Below are 25708 nucleotides of genomic sequence, written 5' to 3'. Positions count from 1 at the left end.
TTGTGTTATCAGAAAGAGTAAATAACACTTCCTTATTTACTTTCTCCACACCAGTCATGATTGTATAGACCTCTATCATAACCCCCCTTATTCATCTCTTTTGCAAACTGAAAAGTCCCAGTCTTATTAATCTATCCTCATATAAAAGCTGTTCCATACCCCTAATTATTTTGGTTGCCCTTTTCTGAACCTTTTCCAATTCCAATATATCTTTTTTGAGATAGGGTGACCACATCTGCACATAGTATTCAAGATGTGGGCATACCTTGGATTTATATAGAGGCAATATGATATTTTCTGTCTTATTATCTATCCCTTTCTTAATGATTCCCCACATTCTGTTAGCTTTTTTGACTGCTGCTGCAAATTGAGTGTATGATTTCAGAGAACTATCCACAATGACTCCAAGATCTCTTTTTGAGTGGTAACAGCTAATTTAGACCCCATCATTTTATATGTATAGCTGGAATTATGTTTTCCAATGTGCATTACTTTGCATTTATCAACACTGAATTTCATTTGCCATTTTATTGCCCAGTCACTCACTTTTATGAGATCCTTTTGTAGCTCTTCGCAGTCTACCTGGGACTTAACTATCTTGAATAGTTTTGTATCATCTGCAGATTTTGCCACCTCACTGTTTACCTCTTTTTCCAGATAATTTATGAGTATGTTGATAGGACTGGTCCCAGTACAGACCCCTGGAGGACACCACTACTTACTTCTCTCCATTCTGAAAACTGACCATTTATTCCTACCCTTTGTTTCCTGTCTTTTAACCAGTTATCAACCCAAGAGAGGACCTTTACAAAAACCATGTTGATTCTTCTCCAACAAATTATATTCATCTATGTCTCTTACGATTTTGTTCTTTACTATAGTTTCAACCAGTTTGCCCGGTACTGAAGTCAGGTTTACCAGCCTGTAACTGCCAGGATTACCTCTGGAGCCCTTTATAAAAATTGGTGTCACATTAGCTATCCTCCAGTCATTTGGTAAAGAAACTGATTTAAATGCTAGGTTACAGACTACAGTTAGTAGTTCTGCAATTTCACATTTGAGTTCCTTCAGAACTCTTGGGTGAATACCATCTGGTCCTGGTAACTTATTACTGTTTAGTTTATCAGTTTGTTCCAAAACCTCCTCAAATGACACCTCAGTCTGGGACAGTTCCTCAGATATGCCACCTAAAAGGAATGGCTCAGGTTTGGGAAGTTCCCTCACATCCTCAGCCGTGAAGACTGACACAAAGAATTAAGGCCATTGTGGAGAAACTTAATTATCGTCCTTGAGTGCTCCTTTTAGCATCGTCCACTGTCCCCACTGCTTTTTTAGCAGGCTTCCAATTTCTGATGTATTTTAAAAAAATTGCTATTACTTTTTTACTCTTTGGCTAGCTGTTCTTCAAATTGTTTTTTGGTCTTCCTAATTATAGTTTTACACTTCTTTTGTCAGAGTTTATGCTCCTTTCTGTTTTCCTCACTAGGATTTAACTTCCACTTTTTAAAGGAAGCTTTTTTTGTCTCTCACTGCTTCTTTTACATTGTTGTTTAGCCAAGGTGGCACTTTTTGGTTCTCTTACTATGTTTTTAAATTTGAGGTATACATTTAAGTTGAGCCTCTATTATGGTTTCTTTAAAAAGTTTCCATGCAGCTTGCAGGGATTTCACTTTTGGCACTGTACCTTTTAATTTCTGTTTAACTAACTTCCTCATTTTTATGAAGTTCCCCTTTCTGAAATTAAATGCTACAGTGTTGGGCTGTTTTCCCCACCACATGGATGTTAAATTGAATTATATGATCATAGAATATCAGGGTTGGAAGGGACCTCAGGAGGTCATCTAGTCTAAACCCCTGTTGAAAGCAGGACAATCCCCAATTTTTGCCCCAGATCCCTAAATGGCCCCCTCAAGGATTGAACTCACAACCCTGGGTTTAGCAGGCCAACGCTCAAACCACTGAGCTATCCCTCCCCCCCTATTAGTGGTGGTCACTATTACCAAGCAGTCCAGGTATATTCACTTCTTGGACCAGATCCTGTGTTCCATCTAGGACTAAATCAAATATTGGCCATCTTACAATGGAATTGGTTTTGGATTTGTTAATTGAGCTGTAGTATCATCGTCTGTCCGAATTTTGGGCGCATTATGGTACGTTGCTCTTGTATCTCCATCTGAAGATCATCTGGACATGACCTCTCTCTGAAGATCTCAAAGCATTCTGCAAACATTATAGAACTAAGCCTAACAAAACTCCTGTGAAGAAGCCATTCTACACATGCGGACACCGAGGCAGAGAGATTAAATATTTTATCTAGGGATACAGTGAGTCTGGAGCAGAATCAGGACTAAAACTCTTTTTGTCGTGACTCTCAGACCTGTGCTAGACCATGCTGCTTCCCATAAGACACAGGATGCATCTTTTATGTTTTGTTATCAAATAAATTAGTCTTTCATAAACTGCTCATTTAGTAAATAATCATATCCACTTTGCTTCCGAAGCCACTGCATCATACAATAGAAATAGTTGTACTAGAGCTTTACATGTACAGTGGAACATTATTCACAGCATTATTTCACAGTGTTTCAGTATTTTTCCTTTAGCCAGTGTTAAATCCCAGTTTTATTAGTTCTGCAAATGCTAAAATGACTTCTGTATTTCCCAGTACCTTCTCCCTACAATAATGGGCTTGTTTCTCCATCCTATTGTGGCAGCATTTCACTCCCACTTGGTGCTCAGGTGTAAATGGACACACAAGGTGCAAGGTGATGGAGAATCAGGCTTTTTAAATGCTTTCCAGCTCATTTCCCTTTTTTTAGTTTCAGAAACATTTAAGAGCGAAAAAGCCCAAACTCTTAAGTTTAATTGGAGGAAAAGGTGGGCTTCCTGAACTGCTGAAAGGACTGGAATGGGGGCCCACAGTGCTAAGTCTGCCATCACAGACTAGCGAACATGGGACCATATGTCGTATTTGCCACTCATTCTGATGCAGGATGGTTATCTCAAGAAAAGGCTTTTGCTAAGAGAACATAGCTCATATCCTCTGTCAATATCAGCTTGCTCTAATTTCTGGAGACTTCCATATTGCTCTCACAATTGCATCACCCAGTGTCTTGTATCTGGTTCAGAAATGACATTAAAGATAGCACTGTAACAAACCGTGACTTTCCAGGGAAAAGGACACAACTGAGGCTCAAGTGATCATGGTAACTCTTCTAGGGCTTGTGAAAGAGAGCAGATTTTACATTCTGTGGCTAAGTACAACGCACTCTGCGCTGCAGGGTACGAACGACAAGAAAAGTGGGTGGGGCTATGTCAGTGAAAGTGAGACAGGTTGCAAGAAATCTCACAAAATAATTATAAGCTCTTTGAGTCAGGAAGAAACTTTCTGGTGTTTGTACAGCTCCCAGCACAATGGAGTCCTGGTTTGTGAGCAGAGCTCCTAGGTGCTACAGTAATACAAATAATTAATTACATTGCTAATAGCAAAACCATCCCAGACCATTAGGACCTTCAGTAACAGGAGATTGAACTTCCTCAAGAGCAGGGGGGAGTGTGTGCTGCATGGACAGAGCTAAAATGGTCTCCCCCAGCACTGACTCCTATCAAATGTTTACAATGTAAATGCAGCTGATTGCCACCTAACTTCCAGCCTTCCTGTTGGTGGCATCCCATGGAAAGCGTGAGCATGAGGACTCAGGTATTTTTACCTTTGCCAGCTGGAGGTGCATCAGTGTCCCCTAGACCTTCTGCTTCTTAAATCCAAGTCACGTCCCAGGGTGCTCCAAAGAAGCCATTCTTATACTGCTGTCTTCCTGGGGGGAAGGAATCTGGATGAGACCTGAAAGGCTGTGAGTCCTTTGCATTTACAGACTGATTCCTCCCTGTTGCTGGAACTGTAACAGTTTGTGAATAGGCTTTTATCTGACACATTCTGAATTTGGAATTTTTCATGTTCAGAGATTCATCTAACCTATTCCCTGGATGTTTGGAACAGGGCTGGAATCAGATAGGGTTTCTTTGGGAGAGAGTGACCATTTTCATAGCATTAGCCATACAGTTTACTGTTAATCATTATGGGATGCTGACATCAAAGTGCTATCTGGCTACTATTTGCCTTTGAATTTTACAGTCGCAATCATTAACAGTGATAGCAACCAAACAGTGTTTTATTCTGTGCATACCCTCTTATATAAAGCCAGAGAGCCTCAGGGCTGTACTGTCTCTCCACTCCCCATAGCAGGGATTTCACCTCCTCTACTGGAGAAGTTGACTGTCTTCTTAATATCATAGTAACATGTACTTATAATGGGCAGTTTATACTAGTGAGAGACCTAAGCATGCTGGTGAAATCCCCAGGCTCCTGCCCCATTCTGTACTTGCATCAAAGAAGGTTCAGTCTAGAAGGGTTACCTGCATGGAGGCAGATATCTTGATTATCTTCAGCTGCTGCAGAAGCTTGGCTAGCCCTGACAGTGCCATTAGGAGGATCCTGGAGTCTTATGCCTCATACAGGCAGTTCACAAAGACCTCCAGGATCTTGTCTACATGCGCTTTGACCTGAAGCCAACAAGAGATGCAAAACTGCTCTGTTAGCTGGTCCCTGGGGACTTTTTGTGTGTAGGTAAGCATGGTTACAGTAATGAAAATAAAGAGTAACAAACAAAATGGTTGTATTAGGATTGAAATTAGAGATTTTTTTCCACATTAGTGTCTAGAAATGGAAGTACAAAAGGGGAATTGGGGCATTTCCTACCTAGAGATCCATGGCTGAAGTCATATCCCTTTCCCCCCACAGGAGGCTATAAAGAAAAAAAGACTGAGGGGGGACCTGATAACTCTTCAGGGTGTTAAGGGCTGTTATAAAGAGGAGTTGGTCAATTGTTCTCCATCTTCTCCACTGAAGGTAGGATAGGAAATACTGGGCTTAATCTGCAGCAAGAGAGATTTGGTTAGTTATTAGGAAAACTTTCTAACTGTAAGGATGGTGAGGTTGTGGAATAAGCTGCAAAGGGAAGTTTGCCTCTTCACTGGAGGTTTTAAAGAACAGGTTAGACAAACAGCTGTCAGGGATGGTCTATGTTTACTTGGTCCTGCCTCAGTACAGGGGGCTGGACTTGATGACCTCTCATGGTCCCTTCCAGCCCTCCATTTCTATGACTCTATGAAATAGTAACCTGTTGCATGACCTCAATGGAAAAGAGGAATATTGTCTAAGCATATTATAATGTCATGTAAGGGCAGAGAGACAGTATGACTATACATGTGGGACAGCCCTAGGCCAGACACAGATAAACTTTGCAGTGTGAGAGCATACTCTCCCCCGCAACTCCCAGTGATGCCTGCCTGGTCCCAACAGGAGTGGGCTTCCTGTCAGAATCCAGTCATCCACCACTTACTGCATGAACTTGCTAATTGTTCCTCATTAAATTGTTCCACAGAAAGCCAGGCTGGGGGGACCATCCAGTGTGAAAGGTGTCTGCTGGTGGAATCTCTTAGGAAGCAGGTAGAAGAACTACAGGAGGAGGTGGCTAGGCTGAGGAGCATCCATGCACATTAGAAATTCATTGAGAGTATTCATATGAAGACCTCTAAGGCCGAGAAAGCTATCCAGCTAGAGAGGATTGCTGTCTCACCACCGGGAAAGGAGGATATGGTTCTGTCACAGGGAGGATGCTGGCTGCTGTTTACTTCTGGCAGCAGGCAGTGCTCCACCCCTGCTCCCAACCCACCGACCATCATGATAAAGAACAGTTATGCTGCTCTGTCAATGAGCGATGAGGAATTGTCCCTGAAGGTGGAGGAGGAGAAGCCATGTACCTCCAAGGCTGGGGGGATCGCAGCCACCACTCCCAGAAGGAAACATAGGTTAGTTGTGGTTGGTGACTCTCTTCTGACATCTGTCAGCCTGACATGGCATCCCAAGAGGTATGCTGCCTGCCAGGGGCCCATATCTGAGATGTTGCAGAGGGACTGTTGAGGATCATTCAAGCCTCTAACTACTACCCCAGGCTGCTCATCCATGTGGCACTAATGATACTGTGAGGTGTGAACCTGAGCAGATCAGAAGTGACTAAAGGCTCTGGGAATAAAGGTGAAGGAACTGGGGGCACAGGTGCTATTCTCTTTGATCCTTCCAGTCAAGGGTAAGGGACCAGGCAGAGTCAGATGCATCCTGGAGGTGAATGCCTGGCTGCAAGGATGGTGTTACCAGGAGGGCTTTGGCTTCCTTGACCATGGGATGCCGTTTCAGAAAGAAGGACTGCTCAGCAGAGATGGGGTCCACCTATCAAGGAATGGGAAGAGCATCTTTGGATATAGACTGGCTAACCTAGTGATCAGGGCTTTGATGTGGGAGAAGAGTCAGAATCTGGGGGGAGCATGGGCTGTTATAGCAGGGATAAGGGAGAGACAAGAGAGAATATAGAGTGAAAATCAAGTCAATATCTTAGATGTCTGTATACTAATGTGCGAAGTTTGGGGAATAAGCAGGAAGAACTAGAAATGCTAGTTAATAAACACAACTATGACATAGTTGGCATAGCAGAAACTTGGTAGGATACTCACATGACTGCATTATTGGTATAGAAGGGCTCAGCTTGCTCAGGAAGGCCAGGCAGGGGAAAAAGGGAGGAGGTGTACACTCGGAATGAGGTTGAGATGGAAATAGCAGACAGACGCTGTGCCTCAGCTCCCCATGTATAAAGTGCTGATATCGCCTCACCTCGGTTGGGTGTTGTGAAAATAAACCCATTCATGCTTGTAACAAACTACATATTACAGTGACACCACCACAGAAAAATCTATGAGGAAAGTAATTCTGCATTTGTTGTGGGGTTTGGATGGGCAGTAAATAATGCCTGGGGCAACACAAGGAATAATGAGGATAAAAAGAAATACTGAATGACTCCCCAGTCAGTGAGCACCATCTATGGTGTACACTGGATGGGGCAAGGGTCCTGTGTCAAACATAGCATGTGATGGTGCAATTAAAACCTGTACCATGATGCCCAAGGTGGCTGAATGAAGGTTACAAAGGTTTAAATATAGAATTGCTACACTGGTGAGTGCTTGATTTTGCAACCTTAACGTCCTTTTTGTGTAGGTTTCTGGGTGTGATGTTACATGGAGCACACTGTGTCCTGCTGCTTTGGCTGTTTCTGTTAACAGTTCAGGGAGATGAACTCAGGCCTGTTTCTGCACCAGATGCTCTGGTCTGCCCCAGATTTGGGGAGAAGTGAACAAATTCCTGCGAAACGTTTAGATTCTGCATCTTCCAAAGGGAAATGTTCTGTCTGGCATTCCCAGTTCTCACCAGCTCCCCCCTCCAACTCCCTCTCCACACACCAGCTGTTACCACCCCCTCCCACAGCTTCCCCTCCATCCCCACCCCACGTGCCAGGCTTTAACTGCCCCCAGTGCCCCCTCCATCCCTGTCTAGGGTGACCAGACCTCCTGTTTTTAAAGGGACACTCCCGTATTTAAGCCCTCCTGCAGATGTCCTGACTTTCTTAAAAACGGGCAAATTGTCCCATATTTTCTGTCTCCCCCCCTCCCTCCCCAGTCAATACTGGTGGGTCCTGTGCCGGCCAGATCCCTGCTCACCAGCTGCCCACCCACCAGTGGTGAGTCGGGGGGTCCAGTGGCTGACGATGGGGGTGGGTGTGCACGGCTGGTGACTGGCTGAAGCTGCAGTGGGCGGGGCAGGCCGCTCCCCGTGCTGGTCCGGGAGCGGCGTGGGACCACGACATGCAGGCAGCCTGCCTGAGCCCTGCTGGACTTTCAGCGGCCCAGAGATCGCGATCGACTGGCAGAGGCTCCAGGATCAACCCGTCGATCGCGATCGACGGGTTGGTACCCCTGAACTGTATTTAATTATGGATTTATTTTTGTGGGCCCCCCTTAGCCCGAGGCCCTGGGCTGCAGCCCCGAGAGCCCCTGCGCTAATCCGGCCCTGCCAGTCAGGTGCAAATGAGTGAGGGTGGGGGAGAGGAGTGATGGAGGGAGGGGGCGTGGCCTCAGAAAAGGGGCAGGGCAGAAGCGGGGCAAGGGTGTTCAGTTTTCCGCAAATAGAAAGTTGGCAACCCTGCAGCACCAGTCTTTAGCCCCCTTTTCCCCCCACACCCTCAGCTCCACTAGACCAAGCCTGGCCCGGCCTGCGCTCTGCTATGGGCATGCGCACGCAATGGCTCCAAAGGGCCTTTGCGCATTCGGCCTCCCAGGAGCAGGGGGCGAGCCAGGCAACAGGGGCCGCCACGCGCCTGTGCCTGACCGCGGGCAGTAGATGTGGCCTCCCACCAGCAGGGGGCGGAATACAGTTTATCCCTTCCGGATAGCGTCTGTGATTGACAACACAAGATAGCGGAAGCACTGAGTCGCGGCTTCCGGCGACGGTGAAGCGCATAGACGGCTCGTCTCCCTGAGCAGTAGGGAGCGTGTGTGGTGACGCCACCCGAGCGCGCCGCTTGCGGGGTGTCCTGTCCTTGAGAAGGTCGCGTTTCCGGCGCTGGGCCGTCTCGGGGCTCGGGATGTCTGGCTACACCCCCGACGAGAAGCTGCGGCTGCAGCAGCTGCGCGTCCTGCGGCGCCGCTGGCTCAAGGACCAGGAGCTGAGTCCGCGCGAGCCCGTCCTGCCCCCGCCGAAACTCGGGCCGGTGGCCAGGTTCTGGGAGCGTTTCCTGCAGCCGGGCTCCTTCTGGCGGCTGCAGGTCAGCGAGGCCCGGCTCCCCTTCCCCAGAGGCGTCCTCCAACCCTGCTCTGCTGAGGGGTTCCCACCCTGGGGCAGCCTTGACCCAGAGGGGTCCCCTAGCCCCCATTCCGACCCTGTTGCGGGGTTCTCCTGTGAATATATAAGCCCAGAGATAAAACCTATCAAGCCAGCACTTTTGAATGCTAAATTCAATTAAAAATTACTAGACATTTAAAAACAAAGCTGGTATTAAAGGTTGAAGTGGGGGCTTATATATAGTAAAAATTAAGGGAAAATAACATGAAATCTCATTTACTTTTGTTTCCAGACTTTCAAGGTGTACAAAGCTGGTGTATTTACTGTAAGTTGGATACTTATTCCTGCCTGGGTTGTTCACTACTATGTCAAATACCATCTAATGGTAAGTATAGAAACCTGCATGTTGTATTTCGATGCAGAAGGTATATGCTTGACCCTACAAATACCATTTACTTCCCTGCCCTGTAAACACTTCCACTTTTTCTCCTTAAAACCCCCCATACTTCAAAAAACACACCATCTGTGATCTACCATGAAGTCAAAAGTTAAGGGTGACTGCATCTGAGAATTGTTTTGCTTATTTTTGTCTGGGTACACTTTAGTGGTGTTGAAAAGGTTTCACTTGCAGGACTATAAAACTATTCAGTGCTTCTGCTTTTCCACTTCAATAGACAAGTGTCCTTTGTTGGCACACTTGATCTTGAAGTATGCAAAGAAACAAATTTCTTTACTACTTGAGATGAACAAAACTGTTTTCTGTTTCTTGCTGCTTAGTAACTGTTGATAAGGCTTACATTTTTTCTTTAAAAAAACAAAACAACCTACTTCAGTCCATTCATTTGCTTGTTTCTTGACACAGTTTTCATCTATAGGCCCACTGAGCAATTATATGCACTGGGATTAAGCATTGAACATTCTAATCCCCTGCCTGCAGTATTGATTCTACAGTTAAAATAAGAAAAAACACCTCATGAAATAGGCTTGGATTAAAGAATTTTGGGGCCCTGTATACTTGGGGAAATTGCCCCCCCTCCACCTGCGGTAAATTAGTCAGTAAAGCGCCCCCATCCATACATATCCCACCCCACACAACTCCCTGAATGCTCCTCACATCCCACATACATGCCAGCCACCATCCCCTAGCCTCAACAGACATGCCAGTAGCTCTGACATACATCCCGTTCACTGTAGCCCCACAAGCCACAGCCCACAACATCCCCCACTCAGCTGCAACATTCTGGCTCCCATCAGTTTATAACTTGATCTACTCTGTCAAATATCCAGTGACAGCTGATTTCCCTGAGTACCTGTGCCTCCCTTTAGTCACCAATGACTCCATTCATTGTCTTTCCCTTTTGGCTTTTAGACAGTTCTGTAACGTATGTCCTCTTACGTATAATGAGAATATCAAGGTTATTCATTTCCCGTTTAACTTTTCTAGAATAGTTAGGCTTGATTTTCAGCCTTGGAAAGCTAATATTTTTAGTATCAGAAAACTTGGAAACTCTTATGTAAATATTTCAAAGTGACCATAGAGAATGGAAAAATCCATTAAGTTGCATTTAGTTTATCCTGGGGGAAACCAGGTTTTTCACAACCCACATACTGAGAGCTACATGTTGTAATGAATGTTTGCTGAGTAGCCCCCTTATGTTTGGATAATTTTATGTTGCTTCCTCTATATGTTTGGTAAGACAAGATTAGTTTTCTTGATGATTAAGAGTTCGTTTTATGTTTTGTTTGTAGCTTACTTGTAACCCTGGTCTTGCTCACTCTTGCTTCCTTTACTAGTCACTGACAGAACAAAGCTCACTGCTTTCCTGAAGAAGTAATAACACTATCACTGAGCCACGATTCAGTGAACACTCTTATTAGGCCATTGCCTGTGGCTCTTTACCCTGGGAGAGCCTTTTCATTTATAAAGTATTTTGAAGACTTGTCCTGTTTGAGGTGTTTTTATTCTCTATACTTGTGGTTTTAAACTAAGAGTAACCTAGTGGGGAGAAGCGGGTCTGCTTAATATTAATTGTAATCAATGCTTCACCTTTTTGGCAATATGGAAAACAGCTTTTTCTAATCAGCCATCTTTAAAAAAGCTTATCCTGACTAATCTGTTTTTTTATTGCAGAAAATGCCATATGGTGTTATTACAGTGAAGCCCAAAGTATTCCCAGTGAGTTACAAGAAAATATTTATTTTAATTAACATGTCAGCCTCATAGATAAAGAAAACAAATGGGAAGGGAGAGGGCAACAGTGGTACAGGGAATAAAATTAAAATAACTATTCAGTACTTTGGGCACTTGGTACAAAGAAATGTTAAATGCTGACTAAGAAAAACAATGTGATATAGACCTTCAGAAGCATCAATATTTTCTTCAGAATGGATAATATTCCCTTGAAAACTTGTTTCATCAACCGAAGATGATCCAATTAAAAGATATTGCCTCACTCAATTGGCGCTCTCATAAAAATAATAGTACTTTTATACACTTGCATATTATATATTTTAGACAGTAATGTGACCCATGACAAAATATTCACCATAATCTTTCTGATTTCATTAGGGTGACAGAATTCTAGAGACAGGAGAAATAATCCCACCAATGGAAGAAGAGCCTACTGGTCATCACTGAAGGTTATAAACTCTAGCTTTGTTCCTATAAAAATGTGTTAAATATTTCCAGATATGTATATAAAACAATAAAGTCACTTTCAAGAGACTCTCATGTTATCTTATTTCCTTCTAGGTATAGCAGGAATAGCAAACACCATCTCCAGACCTTTCTTTAGTGCAGAGAATAAATGGCTAGTTAAGGAAGTTACTCTCATAGTAACAAACTGTTCATGATTGACTGTATGAAATGGACTCTAGAAGTAGGCTTTCAGTCCAATGTACTAGTAGTAATACAATCTTTTTGTCTTAATAGGCAACAGATTATCTGTATTTTATCCATTGTAGCAACCAATTGTGTCTCTATTCATGTAATTGTATTTAACCAAACAGGAAGACACAGCAAAAAAACAAATCAGCTCAGCAGGTAATGCACAAGTGCAGTAAAATTTAGAAAGGATTTTGGAAAGTAACTGTCCCACTTTTAAGTCAGATATTATTGAGAAATAATTTTATTAAGATTATTTTACATAGCCTCTTTGTTTCATTCATTGTGGAAGTCCTACCTGAACTATGAACACTCAAGCAATATTGTAATGTTTATAAACTACAAAATCTTACAGATCATGTTGCAAAAAAGAATTGTATGAGAAGGGTTTGGTAAAACATGATAGCTTTAATTGTATGAATCAACAGCAAAATAAGATGAGTAAACAGGAACGAACTGTGACAAATAGTGATTCGTACTCACGTTTCTATGAATACTTGTTCCTGTCAGGAACTAACCCTATTTCAAACACTCAATGCACTTCATTGACTAGCTGTATTCCAAAATTCCTCAGCCACCCTGGACCTGACTATTCCTGAAGGTCAGCACACCATATCACTAGAAGATAGTATGAGTTATGTCACTGTAACATATGTGACTAGCACTTTACTAGGCATAGCCAAGATGCCAGACACATCTGTGGACCTCTAAACACAACTTGGTTGAGGCTGCTTAATCCATCAATGAAAAACTTTACGACAATCAATTTTAATAGGAAAGAGTTGCTATGGATAAGTTGTTACTGACAATGGCTGAATAAAACTATTTTGAGGGCCAAATACTACTAATATGAACTGAAGAAAATGTTGAATCACCCTTAAATAATGTTACTTACTGCCATACTGCTGGACATAGACATGTGTACCATATTTTAAACATTACAAAATCTTTAGCAAAGACATTGTCTGTAAAAGAGAAGACATTCTGCAAACGAACTGAACATACACTTGGTGTACAGTTCTTCCTTGGCTGCTTCTTAGTCTGGTGCTCATTTTCTATATTTGTTAAGAAAACTCAGTGTCACACAACATGCATTGCCTGTATTTCTGTTGATCCTTTTAATTGTGCAGGAAGCTTGATTTTTTTTTTTTTTTTCTTGAAGCCTTCTGCCACTGTTAAACTTAAATTTTGTGGTCAGGTCATAACTTAAACTGTTAATCTGGAAATCTTTTCTGTCCTCAAATTTGGTTTTACATGTGTTCAGGTTTGAAAATCCAGCTGCAGTCAATCTGTAATGTTTCCTTTAAAAATTCAACATTTGATCGGGGTAGTCCTTCTCAAGTTGCCACCGAGCTGCTATTCTTGTTGCATAAATAACATATCCCCATGAAAGTAATACAATGGTGAGAAGAATCTGTTAGAAGAAAATATATAATGTTTGGAAAGGTAGGTATTGTGCATTACCAATATAAATGTTTACCTCTATTGAATATTGGTCTGATATTTAAACTATTTGCAAAATGGTCATCATTTACCATCCCTGGCCTAAAAGTTTGAGGTATCCAGCCAGACACTAATGAAATACTGATTATATAGGGTAATGGTGGGGACAGGATTGGTATAGTACCTGCCTGCGTTAGCATGGTCTTTTCTGGCTCTGAGCCCTGGCATTCAGTGCTTCAAAGGAAGGCAGGATCTCTGGCTTCCTAGGCCCTGGAACCGACGGCTTGAAGGAATTAGGTTCAGTGCACGGTGCAGAGGGTAACGGCGCCCCAGGGTTGTCCCGTAGGAGGCGGGCCCCCAAGGGCAGCTGGAAGGGCAGAACCGTCCGTGCGGTGCCTGCTGCCCACGCAGGGCTGCGCCCCGTTCCCCTAGCCAGCGGCCAGGGACCGCATGGAGCCGAGAGCGGAGGCTTTGCGGCACTCTCCTAACAGACCGGGCCGGGCTCGCTCCGCGCCGGGGAGGGGGCGGTGCAGGCGCGTCCCTCCCCGCAAGGTGGGGTCGGCCGGCTCCGTGCGCTCGGCCGGGGGGCGGCGCGGGCACCTACCAGCGAGTAAAGCCAGTCCCGGGCGCTGCGGCCCAGCGCCGCCATGGTGCGGGCTGGGAGCGGCGCGTGCGTGGGGCACGGCAAGGGGAGATCACCATGGAGACAGAGCTAGACGGGCGGGCGCTCCGAGCCGCCATCTTTGGTTGGGCCTGGAAGCGCCAACCCTGCGCAAAGCGAGCTGCATGAGCGGGTTGTGAAGCATCTCCGGACGAAGCCGCCCGCAGCCAAGATGGCGGCCCGGAGCAGTCACGTGGCCGGCGTTCCGCCCACTTGGAGGCTGCGTAGGGGGCGTTGCTGTAAGCCGTGGAGTTCCGACCGAGTCTTTTCCAGTCCCAGCAGCCCTTGCGGGGTGTCTGTCTGGCCCGCGGTCTGGCCGTCTCGTTGTGTAGCGGGCGGCTGGTCGCTGGTCACTCTCCGGGCCCGGCCGCCGGTAGGCGGCTTTCATGGGTGACCCACTGAATTACCTCACAGAGCGGGGGCGCCGCCGCCGCCTTCGTCACGGGGGAGAAGAGCCGCGCGCGGGCCCCGGCCCGGGCCCCGCCCGCTGCCGCCGCCGCCAGAGACTCAAAGCGGCGGACGCGGGGCAGCCCCGCGGGGAGGGCGAAGCGCCGGCACCGGACGGCGGCGCCGCTGTGAGTGAGCGGGCCGGGCGGGAGGGAGGCTGGACGCGGGAGCGGGCCGCGCCCTTGCCGGGGGAGGTCCCCCTTCCTTCTGCTCGCGCCGGGCGGGAAATGGCGGAGTGGGGGGTTGGGACTGAGAGCAGCAGGTCCGTGGAGAGTCAGGGCCGGGCAGGCAGGTCTGTGAGGCCGGAGGGCGCCTGGGCAGAGGCGGTGTCGTGCCCAGCCCTGTCGGGAATCTGTTCTTTAGCCTGGTTCAGGAAATGCTCCGCTCCCTCCTCCACCCGCCCCCGCCCCATATGGGTCAGATTTTTTTACCTTCCTGCGAGGTGCAGGTAAAGAGCCAGTAACTGAGTGGTGGGTGCCTTGTGCTTCCGCAGGTGAGTTGTCAGTAGCCCCTCCCCCCAGCTCGTGAGCGCCCCCCCTCATTCCCTAAACTCTTGCAGGGACGAGAGTTGGGGCAGGAGTTTGGATCAGCAGGAGCTAGGGAGACTGAGTAAAGAGTACTTTGGCAACGCTGCCCCTCACTCCCGGCCTAGCTGGATTCTGCCTGATTTGTGGTAGATCAGTGTGTAGAGAGAGAGTGAACTTACAGGCACTTTGCAGCCCCCTGCCACTCAGTGCCTTTCTTAATGTTAGGAGGCTGAGCCAGTATGCCAGGCGAGTTGAACTGTTCCCATTAGGGCTATATGGAGAGTTTGACAGTAATGTACAGGGTTAGTTACCAGCTGTCCTCAAGTAGGCTTCCTATGGAGAGCAAAAGAGTGCCCATCGCTTTCTGTTTTCAAAACGGGTCAAATAACGGTTCTAAATAGAAACACCAAGCCCAACTGTACATGACCACAGTGAGACTTATCAAGTCAGTTGCCCAGGATTTCATATTTCTCATTTGCTTAAAGCCTGAAAATTTAGCAGGCCGCGCTCTAGTCCTTAATATAACAATGATAGTCAAAATAGAAATACTTTGAATTTGAAATTCTCAGGCTGGGAGAGATACTTCAGTGTTCAGAAATGAAGTTGGTGCACACAGCTTTGTATACACTTTGACTCTCAGCTTGTCTTGTTAAAAAAAAAAGTATCAAGTAATGTTTTTATAGTACATCTGTTCACATGTTTGCAACAGCTGAATTGTATACAAATTGCTGCACATAACATATTAAAGTTATGGTCAGAAAACCAACTATTACAGTGGTATCTTCATACTTAACAGTTCTGCCAGGGCTTTGGAGTGGAGCCTGGAGCTGGAGCGGAGCCGGAGCACAGCTCCAAAGCCCTGAGTTCTGCTGCCTTGGTCCTGTAATCATATTTGCTGAATTAGTGACAGACAGACACTACAGTTTACTCCTCCGAGCATTGCTGAGTCTGTACAGCTGTGGATAAATAATCTGGATTATATGTCGTCTCATGTATCAATTGAGTTGTTAACTGAGTTCTTGTCCAGTTATATTACAGGTGTAGCTGGTAGAACCATCTATAATTATGGGTGCCTGATACATCATTTTTTTTATTATTTTTTTTCCCCGCTTATCACATTGCCAAATGTCAATTATTTGGGCTGAAATAATTTCAGCAAATAATGGTTCAGCTGTTTCTGAGAACAAGATTAGGGAAGACTTATTTTGCCTACATTAATAAAAATCTTTCTATTTTGTTGAGAAGCTTTAGTGCCTCCATTCTTTGCAATTTGGCAAGGGGATTGCCCTGGTTTTAGGTGTGGACCTGTTTCTGGGGAGAGAATGGGAAGGCTCAAATATGGACAAGTTATAAGCCCTTGAAAAATCTCTGTTCACACATGATCAGTAGAGACTTATGAATTTGGCAGCTAAATACTGAAGCTGAAGATTGTTTGGAATATGCATACTGCAGTCAGGGCCACAGGGGCTGAGTAGGACTTCACTTGCAATTGCTACTGCTGGCTGTTGCAGCACCAGGCACTGAGAGCTGGGAGACTGTATCTCCTGTGCTGTCAATGCTCTCCCTGCTTGTGTCTAGGAATTTGGAGGAAGAGCAGCTTGACTCAAATGTGATCGGTTTGAAGAACTAGACCTGAGTGGGCAGAAAGAAGTAGGGTTGCCAAGCCCCTCCCGGTTTGGCCAGGAGTCTCCTGGAATTGGGCTCAATCTCCTGGAGACCACTGAAGCCAATCCGGGAGATTTTAGACAGTTAAAAGTCCGGCAGTGCAGCGGGGCTAAGGCAGGCTCCCTACCTGCCCTGACTCCGCGTCAGTCCTGGAAGAGGGCAGCATGTTGCGGCTCTTAGGTGGAGGCGTGGCCAAGGGGTCTCCATGTGCTGCTCCCACCCCGAGCACCGACTCTGCACTTCCCATTGGCTGTGAACGGGGAACCATGGCAAATGGGAGCTGCGGGGGCGGTGCCTTCAGGCAGGGGCAGTGTGCAGAGCTGCCGCCAGACATGCCACTGCTTCCAGGAGCCAACCGAGGTAAGTGCCACCCGCCCGGAGCCCTCACCCTCTCCTGCACCCAAACCCCTGCCCCAGGCTTAGTCCAGAGCCCCCTCCCACACTCCAAACCCCTTGGCCCTACCTCCCAGCCCAGAGCCTGCACCCCAACTTCCTGCCCCATCCTGGTGAAAGTGAATGAGGGTGGGGGAGGGAGAGGTACTGGAGTGAGGCCTTGGAGAAGAGGCGGGACAGGGGCATGGCCTTGGGAAAAGGTCAGGGGGTGTGGTAAAGCTGTTTGGGTTTGTGTGATTAGACAGTTGGCAACCCTAGGGAGAAGGTGTAGATTGAGTTAAGGAGCCTCGGCGTGTAGTGAGTGGGACTGTTTGGCACTGTTTGGGCAAGCAGACTGTTTGGGGAAGGGTGGCAACTGAGGTAGGGTATGGGGTTGAGGGCGGTGAGGTGGATGAGAACTGTCTGGGCAAGCAGCCAGGGTGTAGTTTGAAACAGACTAGGTAAGGAAATTGGAACAAGGAGTTGGTGTGAGACAAGGCAATTTAGACTGAGATCAAATGAGGATCCAGAAGTTGGTTGGAGGGGATGGGGAATTTGGACTGGTAATTAAAGACTGTATCAAAATGCATGTGCAAAAAGGGGCTAAATTAATTCAGCCATTTCCTAACTTTTGAGTGCTTGACTTTGCAACCTTAAAATTATTTTAACATATTTTTTGTGTGTGTAGTATTAGCTACATAAATAATACACTTTCGTTAGATCACAATTACTGGTGGTAGTATAGAGACCAAAAATAATAGTAGAATTAATAGGATAATCAGCTTGATCAGACACTAGAGAATTAACTACTTTTTTAAAAAATACAAAAAATACACCATTATATGAAGTCTAACAACTATGAAAAACATCTTGATCATTTGTGGAACTAGCCAGCTGATTATACCTCCCTAGTATAGAAAAGATCAACAACTATAATTATTTACCCTTTGCACTAAAATGGTATAATAATAATTTTAAAAATAAAAGCCTGTACCCAAAACAGGAAGCTTGGGAGGGTGGCAGCATCTCAGAATTTCTAGAGCTTATGTATGAAATTGTCTGCTTGGCTGGTGATGTCAGAGTGTTGGCAAAGGTTGTTCTGCAACCCTTAAATGGGTCTTAAAAAAAAAAAAACCCTCAAAAACACCAACACAGGGCTTTTTTAAAGGCAAGAGCTCTTAAGTTCTTTGTTACTTTAAACAAATTTGCTATGTGTACATTTAATAGTTGGTAAGTCACAGCTTTCGTGAGCTTATGCTCAAATAAATTTGTTAGTCTCTAAGGTGCCACAAGTACTCCTTTTTGCGAATACAGACTAATACAGCTGCTACTCTGAAACCTATTTAATGTACCTATTTCAAAGTAATTGCCAAAAATGAATATATGTTGATGTCAACAGAAGTAGTTATCTGCTGAATTGTGTCACATGATGTAAAAATCAAGTGCAGAAGTGTTGCTGAAACAGTGATCTCCCCTGGCTACCCGTAGAAGAATTTGAGGCATCTTAGAATGATTGGTGGCCAATCACAAACCTAAATGCGTCTCCATACTTTCCCACCACTTGTCCCATTCATTCAGATGCACCTTGGCCTGTGAACAATTGGCCAACAAAGTAGTGCTTGAGCAAAGCAATACTGGCTGTGAGTAAAACTGGTTAGGGGAGAATTCAATCCCAGTCAATTTCCCATAGCAGCATTATGCAAAAGAAAATTGATTTTGTCTGCATCAATCCCAGAAGTTGCTTTATAGGTGGAAGGACTGGAGAGGGAAACTGGCTGCTGGCCTTGCAGAGGCTCCTGGAAAAAATATGGAAAATAAAAAATAGACGCTTACAAGGTGGGAAGAACAAACACTAAAATGAGGACAGGAGAAGTTGAAAGTCAGAAAGAATGGGAGTAACTCGAACATCAGTGATTGACATTTTTTCCAGTTATTGGAAATTGTGGCTCATCAAAGCTTAGAGATGAATAACCAAAATGTATATTTTGGTAATCCACCTAACAGACTGAAGGATAGTAAACCAACTTTCTCTTGTGTATTGATCTAAAATGTTTTGGGACACAGATGGTGAGCTATGCTTAAAAATAAAGACTTTTGGGCAATTCTCTGCCTAATAGGCTAGATTCTCAGATGGTGTAAATCAGGGTAGTTCCACTTCAATGAAGAATCTCTGGTTTACGTAACATGAGCATCTGGTTCCATATATCTTTCCAGTTATTCCTTTGCTCTGTTTGCATTAGGATGTTATTTAACCACCAATATTTCCTAAATTTCTGGGGGGAGAGACTGCAGGGGGAGCTTAATAACTTAAGCAGTTACATGTCAATTTCTTCTGGCCTAATGGGTTAGCAGCGCTTGCTGCTGTTCATTCTTTATTTTCGACTCTCCGAAAAAACTGTTACAAGCTTAGTTGTTTGTTTGGTTCACTTTCATATCGCTTTTTTTGATCAGGAAAAGTTTAGCGAAGCTTTTATTGATATTTGCCTCATTTTTCTTTTGTAGAACATGACATCAACAACTGAGGAGTTTACGGTGGATAGCAGCTTTTCACCTAAAGCTGGCACAAGCAAGCTGCATCAGACAATGCCAACAGATACATCTCCAGACTCTAAATGTCCAATCTGCTTGGACAGATTTGACAATGTGGCCTACTTAGATCGTTGCTTGCATAGGTTCTGCTTTCGTTGTGTACAGGAATGGTCAAAAAACAAAGCTGAATGTCCACTCTGCAAACAGCCTTTCCATTCTATCTTCCATACAGTGAGAGCTGAAGATGATTTCAAGGAGTATGTACTCAGGCCTTTGCAAAATGGCTCTTTTGCTAGTCCTGATGGGCGGAGATTTCGTTACCGTACTACGTTAACAAGGGAACGTCATACATCAGCTTATCCTCGAAGGAGTTCCTCTTCTCGAAGAACGCTGTCACCTCCAGATAATGGGATATTATTTGAAGGATTATCCGGTCAACCAGTGGGGCAAAGAGATGGAGGAATTCATCAGATGATTAGACGGCTTGCATCAAGGAGACAAGCTAGTGCAGAGGGTAGATCATTGCGGCAAATTCAAGAACAAGATATAATTAATTTCCGAAGAGCTCTGTATCGTTCTGGTGTACGTGTTAGAAATATTCAAGATGGTGGTCGTTATAGAGACATTTCAGCTGAGTTTTTCCGTATGAACCCCGCTTGTCTTCACAGATTAGTTCCGTGGCTGAAGCGTGAGCTAACAGTCCTGTTTGGTGCCCATGGGTCTCTAGTCAATATTGTACAGCATATCATCATGAGTAATGTGACTAGATATGATTTGGAGAGTCAGGCCTTTTCTGATGACTTAAAGCCTTTTTTGCTCCATCGTACTAACCACTTTTTACATGAATTCATCAGCTTTGCCCGATGTCCTTTTAACATAGAGTCATACGATCAGCATGCCAATTATGATTGTCCTGCTCCTTCATATGAAGAAGGAAGCCAGTCGGAATCATCAGTTATTACAATATCTCCAGATGAGACAGATTCCCAAGAACCAGATCATAATGCATCTACAACTAGTGTTGATCGGGCACCTTGGGATGATGAAACTCCAGGGCCATCGTATTCCAGCTCAGAGCCGGTTCATGTTGCCATGGCTTCTCCTTTGGATACTTCGGAAACTTCTGATGAAGAACCTAGTAGAAATGGAACTGAACTGCAAGGGCAGTTACAAGATAATGCAGCCCCAGATGGTGACACTGATACTTCTTCAGACAACTGCGTCATTGTTGGGTATGTTAAGCCATTAGCTGAAAGAACACCAGAACTTGTTGAGCTGTCCTCAGACTCTGAGGAGTCAGTTGATGATGGGAAAAGCGAGGATGTGAAGAAACCACAGCCTATCCAGTTTCACGTTTTTAGCGTCAGTGATGCTAGTGGGTGCTCATCGCCATGCTCTCCTATATCTAAGGATGGTAAATATAGCCATAAAAGCAGCACCTCACCCTCACAAAAGATGAAGTCAAAAAAGAATGAGAAAGATACAACTAAAATAAAAGATTTGTCTACAAAGGACTCATTACAAAGTTCCTCTACAAGAAGGGATAGGGTGTGCTCTCCATGCAGCCACAGATTATCCAGGAGGAGGAGATCAAGGAGTTCAGAATCATATTCACAGCACTCTCGCAACAGAGATAGCCATGGCCAGAGAACCAGGAGGAAACATCACAGCAAAGAAAGGTTAAAAAGTAGACTATCAAGAAGCAGAGATAGTAGCAGACATAGGACCAAAAGAGACAAAAGGAGGTCAAAACCTCGAGACATAAGTTTATCTAGAAAAAGCCAGACAGTGTCTCTAAGTAGTGAGAGCACTATATCTAGAGATGTAAGCCGGTCAAGATCCCGGAGTAATGATCATAGCAGAAGAAGATCAAGGAGCAGAGACAGTGATCATTATTATGTAAGAGATAATTACCAAAGTAGATACCAGTGGGAATACACTTTTTACAGTAGAAACATGGACAGAGATGGCTATGAATCCTCATACAGGAGGAGAACTCAGGCCAGAGCTCATTATTCAAGGCAGTCGGCTAGTCCAGAGTACAGAATACAGTCTTTTTCTGAAAGGACAAATACTCGAAATCAGAGAGGTCACAATGAAAGTCGATATTACTACTATGAAAGACGCAGATCAAGGAGTCGATCCAGTAATAGATCTCGGACTACTTCTGATAGAATGCGATGTGAAAAGCCTGGTGGAAAAAGGAAATACAAAACTCGCCACTTGGAGAATGCACACAAGGAGAATGCAACAAGCCCTTGTGAAGGGAAAGGAAGTGACCTCCAGAAGTCTTTGTCAAAATACAGTGGTTGCTACAAAAATCAGGACAGCCTTTTAGACAACCAAGCAAGCGTTGGGACTAGACATAAAAAGAGGAAAAAAAATACAAGAAGTCCAAGCGTAGAGATTATTTACGAAGGAAAAGCTAGTGACACAACCAGACATCATAAAAAGAAAAAGAAAAAGCACAAGAAGAAACACAGGAGACATCATACAAGTAACTCATCGCATTCTTCTCCAGTTGTGATTACAATTGACAGTGATAGTGATAAGGAGACTGGAATACAAGAAAATACAGAGTGTGACAGTAGTATCTCTTGGACAACCACAACCCAGTTTAATGAGAGAGAAAATGAGACTCCATCCCCTGTCCTGGGAACAAGTGATTGTAAGGATGAGTACACAGTAGATGGTGAAAGTGGACTGTTGGACAAGGATTCCAGTATTACTACCACTAGGGGAGACTTAGGTGATGACTCTGGAAAGGTAGATCGCCAATTTCAGGAAACATCAAATGAGCAGACTCTTGCAGTGGCAGATGATAGTAGTGCATCTGACATGGGAACTCTACTGAGAAATGTTGAAGCTATACAAACTCAATCATCCAGTCAGTTGCCGTCTTCCAGAGCATCATTTGTAGAGAATTCAGAGAGACCACCTTTGATATTAAGACTGCCAAAGAGACTTATTGACAGATCCTATTGGCTTGACTCCCCAGAAAAAAAGATGTAACAAGTTTTACACTGAACTGTTTTAAATGATGAAATCCTGAAAACAAAACACCTGGTGTGGTTTGTGTATGTAAGACTGTTTAAAAAAAAAAAAGTCTGAGAAATGTGTAAAATCCTTGAATTTATGCACTTTTAAGTCCAAGAAAACAGAACATTGCTAATAGTTTAACTTAAAAATTTTCTTTCAGAAGTGTGTAAACCTTTGGAAGTTATAATTTCATAGACCCATACTGTATTCACATTGTATAAAATATATCCATGGAATCTTTCAGTTTTTTTAAAAAAAAAAAACAACAAAAAACCCTGAAGTCAGAAAATCTGTTTTCTGATGGTTGCTCTTTTTATTTTACAAAAGAAAAACTGTATAATTCACAAAACAAATTCATGTTTAATTCTGCCATCATTTTAATCTGCATAGTTTAGCGTGACCTCTTCCAAAAAGGTGTCAATGCCTCTGTACAAACATTGAACCAGACTGCCATTGAAGTAAACATGAATTCTGTAAGAGTCCCAATAAAGCAATAAGACATTTTTAAATCAGATTTTTAACCCAATGTAATATTTACTTTCCAGGCATGTCATTTGTCTTTAAGTCTGGTATAACTTAAAACTGCACATGGAAAACCATTAGGAAGAAGTCTGGATCTGAGCTGTCCATGTAAACTGACAAGTTTAGCAGACCAGATGCCTGTGCATGACCATATTTTTCCCCACCATACCATCTTCAGTCGTTTAGGGTATGAACTGCAAAGAAAAACACCTGGCACAGAGTCTCAGCTGACTTGGGCTCAGGCTGTGGGGCTAAAAATAGCAGTGTAGACATTAGGGCTCAGGCTGGCACCTGGGCTCGGAGATCTTCCCCCCCGCCTCAACAGGTTTCAGCACCTGGGCCCAAGCCTGAATACCTATGCTGCAGTTTTTAGACCTGCAGCCAGAGAACTGTGAGACCAAGTCAATTGACCTGGCCTCTGAGACCCGGTGCCCGCAGATCTTTTATTGCAGTGTAGGCACATACCCTAATAGTAAGATCAAATCCAGTAATGTCTTCCTAGTTTTTTTTGTTCTGTTTTGTTTTCTCCTGCTTCTTCTGTACCTAAACTGCAGAATGCTAGAGGGCTATAATTTAACTGTATCATCACCTTTCTAAGATGATCAAAAGACAGTCTGGGTAAATAATTGAAGACAGCTACTTGATGTCACGCTTACTCAGATTTTTTTTCTGTTAACCCCTGCCATTGTTTAAATGGGTTTCTGACATAACTGAGGTATAACAAGAAATAGAAGCCCCACTGTAGGCAGTTTAATTACTTAGAACAGTGGTTCTCAAATGTTTTGTGGTGACAGTCCTTTTCACGCAGCAAGCCTCTGAGTGTGACCCCCTTATCAGTTAAAAACATTTTTGTATTTAACACTATTTTAAATGCTGAATTTATAACACTCTAGTTTTAAATAAATTTACCTTTTCTCACTGCTTTTAAATTAAGACTAAAACACATTTTATCAAATTATTGTCATAACCAGAAAAGTTGTTTTTTTTTAAATAGTTACTGTTTAATTCGGGGGGGGGGGGGGGCACAAAGAACTTTGTCAGTATCACTTTTCACAGCAGACTGAGGGCACGTCTATACTACAAAACAAAGTTGACTTAAGTTGTGTTGACGTGCAGCCACTGCAGTAACTAAATCAGTTTTGTATGACCACACTAGTTCCTTCTGTCAGTGATGTGCGTCCTCACCAGGAGTGCTTGCACTGGCTGTCAGTGTCTGGCACATACCCAGAGCCCTACTGGCTGGGACTGAGAGCCTGGAGCCCCGCCATGCATGGGGGCTGACAGCTTGCAACCCCCTTGTAATAATCTCATGACCCTGTTTGAGAACCCCAGACTTAGAAATATATATGTATTTCAAATAGGAGGGATCTTTTCCTTTTTCAGTGATAAATGTTGAAAGTCTAAAGCCCAGTAGCTGTCACTGTGTCTGTGGAAGAACAATTGTTTTGTTTTTTAGAAGTCCATTATTCTGTCCTCACAAAAGAAGAAAAAACTGCTACTCTAAGCTGTAGCCTGGAAAAAAACAGTAAGGGAAGTAGACTTGTAAATTTATCTCTCTCCCAGCTGATGAGTTTCTAAATTCTGTTATCCAGAAATTGCCTTTCAGTGTCTGAAACAATCTGTGTATGAAAGTTCTCTGTAAATTCCCGTAGGTCAGACTTTATTTTTTTGTTTTGTGAAAAATGAGCCAATTTCATTGTAGTGAAATTGCTCCGTTCGTGAGGGTTTTTTTAAAAAAATTTTTAGGCTGTTTTTCCTGGTTATTGTATTTCTCCTTTGTTGCTTTGTGAAACACGCACATAAATGTGAGGGATTGACTGACAATACACAAAGTGCCAGCAAATACACAAAGTAAACAGCGTTTTCTTTTAGTTATAGTAATTTAGGTGCTGCCTGTAACGAGGTACAAACATTTCAGATGTAAATGTGATTAACACTTAAAAAAAAAAAAGTCAAACTATAATGCAGTCTCACTGTAAATTCAGATCCTGATTACCCTTTGGCAGCATTTTTTTTAAAAGTGACAGTAGTCTTAATGACTTTTAGATCTAAAGTGATAGAATAATTCACTCTGCTTTGTCAATACCTCTGATTAAAAATGGTTTTAACTGCTTGTGATGGTAGCAATGAAGGTTTTTAGCTAATAACTTGACCTCATCATGGCTCCTAGGTGCATTGTACATGCTAAGAAATTGAGTGCTGCTGACCTTCACCAGCTGTATTAAGCAGGTGAACTACTGCATTTTGCACTGACAGTGGTTCTGGTGATCTCATTAATCATTCAGTGACAGGTGTGTATTTTAACTTATGGAGAAAGTGCCCAGAGCTTAGGAGGGGAGTGCCTATATGTGTTTTATAAATCTGATGAAATTAAATGGTAGATTTATTTACTGCTGTAAGTTACATAGAGCTTTAATAGGGAGTAAGATGCATTCCTCAGACAGGTTTCAGAGTAACAGCTGTGTTAGTCTGTATTCGCAAAAAGAAAAGGAGTACTTGTGGCACCTTAGAGACTAACCAATTTATTTGAGCATGAGCTTTCGTGAACTACAGCTCACTTCATCGGATGCATACTGTGGAAACTGCAGAAGACATTATATACACAGAGACCATGAAACAATACCTCCTCCCACCCCACTCTCCTGCTGGTAATAGCTTATCTAAAGTGATCATCAAGTTGGGCCATTTCCAGCACAAATCCAGGTTTTCTCAACCTCCCCCACCCCCCTCCAAAAACCACACACACAAACTCACTCTCCTGCTGGTAATAGCTTATCCAAAGTGACCACTCTCCTCACAATGTGTATGAAAATCAAGGTGGGCCATTTCCAGCACAAATCCAGGTTTTCTCACCCCCCCCCTCCCCAAAAAAACCACACACACACAAACTCACT

The 25708-nt window shown here is 43.9% G+C and overlaps 3 protein-coding genes across 5 annotated transcripts; 2 read left to right on the top strand and 1 right to left on the bottom strand.

Moving 5' to 3' along the window:
* The first annotated feature begins 8413 nt into the window (after positions 1 to 8413).
* On the top strand, positions 8414 to 11453 carry NDUFB6 (NADH:ubiquinone oxidoreductase subunit B6). The gene is made up of 4 exons (XM_074953501.1): positions 8414 to 8708; positions 9018 to 9110; positions 10857 to 10901; positions 11295 to 11453. The coding sequence occupies exons 1-4, from the start codon at positions 8529 to 8531 to the stop codon at positions 11361 to 11363; spliced, it is 387 nt and encodes a 128-aa protein (XP_074809602.1). The 5' UTR covers positions 8414 to 8528; the 3' UTR covers positions 11364 to 11453.
* Positions 11454 to 11997: 544 nt separating this feature from the next.
* Positions 11998 to 13920, bottom strand: SMIM27 (small integral membrane protein 27). Of its 3 annotated transcripts, none has more exons than XR_012639617.1 (2): positions 13237 to 13648; positions 11998 to 13023 (listed from the first exon to the last, which is right to left on the bottom strand). XR_012639617.1 is itself a non-coding variant. In XM_074953502.1 (2 exons), the coding sequence occupies exons 1-2, from the start codon at positions 13699 to 13701 to the stop codon at positions 12913 to 12915; spliced, it is 156 nt and encodes a 51-aa protein (XP_074809603.1). In that variant the 5' UTR covers positions 13702 to 13920; the 3' UTR covers positions 11998 to 12912. The 3 variants fall into 3 exon arrangements, 1 of the variants encoding a protein (XP_074809603.1); XR_012639618.1 differs by having other exon boundaries at positions 13241 to 13648; XM_074953502.1 differs by lacking the exon at positions 13237 to 13648 and adding an exon at positions 13657 to 13920.
* A 164-nt stretch (positions 13921 to 14084) lies between these two features.
* TOPORS (TOP1 binding arginine/serine rich protein, E3 ubiquitin ligase) lies at positions 14085 to 23635 on the top strand. Its single transcript, XM_074953500.1, has 2 exons — positions 14085 to 14288; positions 19227 to 23635. Exons 1-2 carry the CDS (start codon positions 14100 to 14102, stop codon positions 22263 to 22265), a joined length of 3228 nt encoding a protein of 1075 aa, XP_074809601.1. The 5' UTR covers positions 14085 to 14099; the 3' UTR covers positions 22266 to 23635.
* Positions 23636 to 25708: the final 2073 nt, after the last annotated feature.

This window comes from Natator depressus, chromosome 5, assembly GCF_965152275.1.
Source record: "Natator depressus isolate rNatDep1 chromosome 5, rNatDep2.hap1, whole genome shotgun sequence".
In the NCBI taxonomy this organism is placed as follows: Eukaryota; Metazoa; Chordata; order Testudines; family Cheloniidae; genus Natator; species Natator depressus.
Note: the sequence above shows the minus strand (reverse complement) of the source record. Positions and strands in the feature narration are given on the sequence as shown.